At 39.2% G+C, this 2,556-nt stretch overlaps 1 protein-coding gene across 2 annotated transcripts; it reads left to right on the top strand.

The window, feature by feature from the left end:
- The first annotated feature begins 493 nt into the window (after positions 1-493).
- LOC101300184 (40S ribosomal protein S15-like) lies at positions 494-2,325 on the top strand. 2 transcript variants are annotated; one of them, XM_004288394.1, is made up of 4 exons: positions 494-555; positions 629-777; positions 881-938; positions 1,819-2,325. In XM_004288394.1, the coding sequence occupies exons 1-4, from the start codon at positions 553-555 to the stop codon at positions 2,065-2,067; spliced, it is 459 nt and encodes a 152-aa protein (XP_004288442.1). In that variant the 5' UTR covers positions 494-552; the 3' UTR covers positions 2,068-2,325. The 2 variants fall into 2 exon arrangements, with proteins under 2 accessions (XP_004288442.1, XP_004288443.1); XM_004288395.1 differs by lacking the exon at positions 494-555 and having other exon boundaries at positions 561-777.
- The last annotated feature ends 231 nt before the right edge of the window (positions 2,326-2,556 follow it).

Here is a 2,556-nt window from a genome sequence, read left to right as displayed (position 1 = left end):
GGTTACTCAAGGCAAACAACCAACTCTGACTTGCAGCTTAGCTGTTTGTGAGCCGAATTTTAGAGATTCTGAGTTAGTGACTAGATTGATGACAGTTTAAATATGACGGACCCATATTTTTAAATTCAAAAGACTAAAACTTAAGAATTGACGTCCAACATGCGTACCATGAAGCCAAATTAGATCGATTGTCGGACTTTACTCATTCTCATCCTGCTCTAGCTATCTAGTTTAAACTGCCTCATTCTTATTGTGTCTCCAAATTTCCAACATCGGTCGGAAGGGAGAGTTCATCGGATTGTTGTAGTTTTGTTTGTTGTTGTCTAAGGTGTCCGAAAAAGAAAAGAAAAAAGTTTCTCAAGTATTCGGGTCTACCCAAGAGCCCAAGACCGAGAGAAACAAAAGCGAGCCCAAACCACTATAGGAGGGTAATCGCCACCATCCAAATCGTCAAGTATAAATTCAGCTCAAAACCCTCGAAAACCCTAGCGGCCACAACCCTCAAAAGCTCTGACCTTTTCTCTTGCTTTGCGCCTCCCAACTCTCCCAATCATGGTGAGCCCCCAATCTCATCTTCATCTTCTTCTTCTCTCACTCTCAATGTGAGCTCTGACTGTGTGCGTTTCAGGCGGACGTTGAGACCGATGTTGCGGCGGCCGGAGTCCCAAAGAAAAGAACGTTCAAGAAGTTCAGCTTCAGAGGCGTCGATCTGGATGCTTTGCTCGACATGTCAACTGACGAACTCGTCAAGCTCTTCCCTGCTCGAGCTCGCAGAAGGTACTCCCTTTCCACTGGGTCCTGTAAAGATCTGATTTTTTCGATCCGTTTTGTGGTTTTATGAATTGGGTTTGAGTTGGTTTTGTTTTGGATTTTTTGATAGGTTCCAGAGAGGTCTGAAGCGCAAGCCCATGGCTTTGATCAAGAAGCTTCGCAAAGCGGTGAGTTTTACTGCTATTGGTTTGTTTGGTTATGGTGAATGAAATGTGCTGTTGTGATAGATTGGACAAATTATCGTTCAAGTATTGAAATTTTTGATTCATTGGGTAGTTTGTTTGAAGCTTACCATTCTATTCACAAGTTTATATTAGAATATGTTCATGGGGCAGTATATATGTACTGGCGATATAGGAATTTGCTAATGAAAGTAACTTATCTGAGAACGGAAATCGGGTATTGCTGAGTAATGTCTTTTTATTTCATAGTATATGTGGGACAAGTAAAAATGGGAGCTCATAACTGAATGTAGTTGAAGTTTTGTTTTCATTTTCATGCTTTTCTATTTGTAGTTTTGTTCATTCCGTCTTTTCCCTCTTTCCTCAATTTAGTTTCTGTTCTTACTCTCAATTTAGTCTCTGAAAACTGAGTCAGTCAATTAAGTGGTCCACTAGCAAACTCCAGACCTTCTCATACTAGTTGTTCTTGTGAACTAGTGATATGATTTTTTTTCCCTTCTTTTAGCTTGGGCTGTTATGCACCAGAGGGTTGGTTGAATAAATGTTTAATGAGATTTTCTGTTGAGTTGGATTATTAATGTTGAGTCAGTTGTGTCTCTAGGCGTTGACAACAGAATTTAGTTTGACAATGTATTACATGAACACTGCGAGTAATTCATTGTTCTGAACTTGTCACTACAGCGTGGTGATATTACGATCTTGTCCACCTTTTCTATTATGGATAGGAACTCTGTTTTATATGATTGAAAAATTTTATGATACCTTTACATGAATATGGTTGTGATGAAGATTGAATGCTCTGGGAATTTTAGATGTTTAAGGTTCAGTTTGTGTTCTAAACATGACTTGTGTTGATCTTAAATAGAAACGGGAGGCCCCACCTGGTGAGAAGCCGGAGCCAGTTCGTACCCATCTGCGTAATATGATTATAGTACCAGAGATGATTGGAAGCATTATTGGTGTTTACAATGGGAAGACCTTCAATCAGGTTGAAATCAAGCCTGAGATGATTAGTCACTACCTTGCTGAGTTCTCAATTTCATACAAGCCTGTGAAGCACGGTAGACCTGGTATCGGTGCCACCCACTCTTCAAGGTTCATTCCTCTCAAGTGAGATCTGTGCCAGCAGCAGTCTAGATATCTGGGTTGTTTTATTGTCTTATTTTCATAGGACTGGATGGTGATGAGATTTTTGTTATGTTCTCTCAATTTTCCTTTTATGCTGTGACTTCTGATGCTGGTTACTATATATGAAGTTGATTTTCATTTTAGATTCTATAGCAAACACTTTATTATCATATTTATATTGGTAGTTTAGTACGAAACAAGGTATTAGCATGGTTTTGTATTATGATATCTCCGCGTGCTCGCTAATCAAGATGTCCTCTAATTGGCTCAGTGAAATATACTTGGTAACAATATCAAATGTTCATGTAGTCATCCATGAAATTGGCGATGGTAATTCCAGCTGTTGATTTTGAACGAAATGCTTGTACAATGATGATGCTGATTATGGAGAAAAAATAGGACAGGACAAACGAGAAAACTCTTCTAGTGAGGATCCTTAAGTTGAGGACTTGGTGAGAACTTTTCGGTTTATCTC

Source organism: Fragaria vesca, linkage group LG1 (genome assembly GCF_000184155.1).
Source record: "Fragaria vesca subsp. vesca linkage group LG1, FraVesHawaii_1.0, whole genome shotgun sequence".
In the NCBI taxonomy this organism is placed as follows: domain Eukaryota; kingdom Viridiplantae; phylum Streptophyta; class Magnoliopsida; order Rosales; family Rosaceae; genus Fragaria; species Fragaria vesca.
Note: the sequence above shows the minus strand (reverse complement) of the source record. Positions and strands in the feature narration are given on the sequence as shown.

Bases quoted from the DNA above. Each gene is read 5' to 3' on its own strand.
- LOC101300184 (XM_004288394.1), top strand. The intron at 778-880 runs GTACTCCCTTTC...ATTTTTTGATAG, and splicing joins CCTGCTCGAGCTCGCAGAAG to GTTCCAGAGAGGTCTGAAGC. The intron at 939-1,818 runs GTGAGTTTTACT...GATCTTAAATAG, and splicing joins TCAAGAAGCTTCGCAAAGCG to AAACGGGAGGCCCCACCTGG.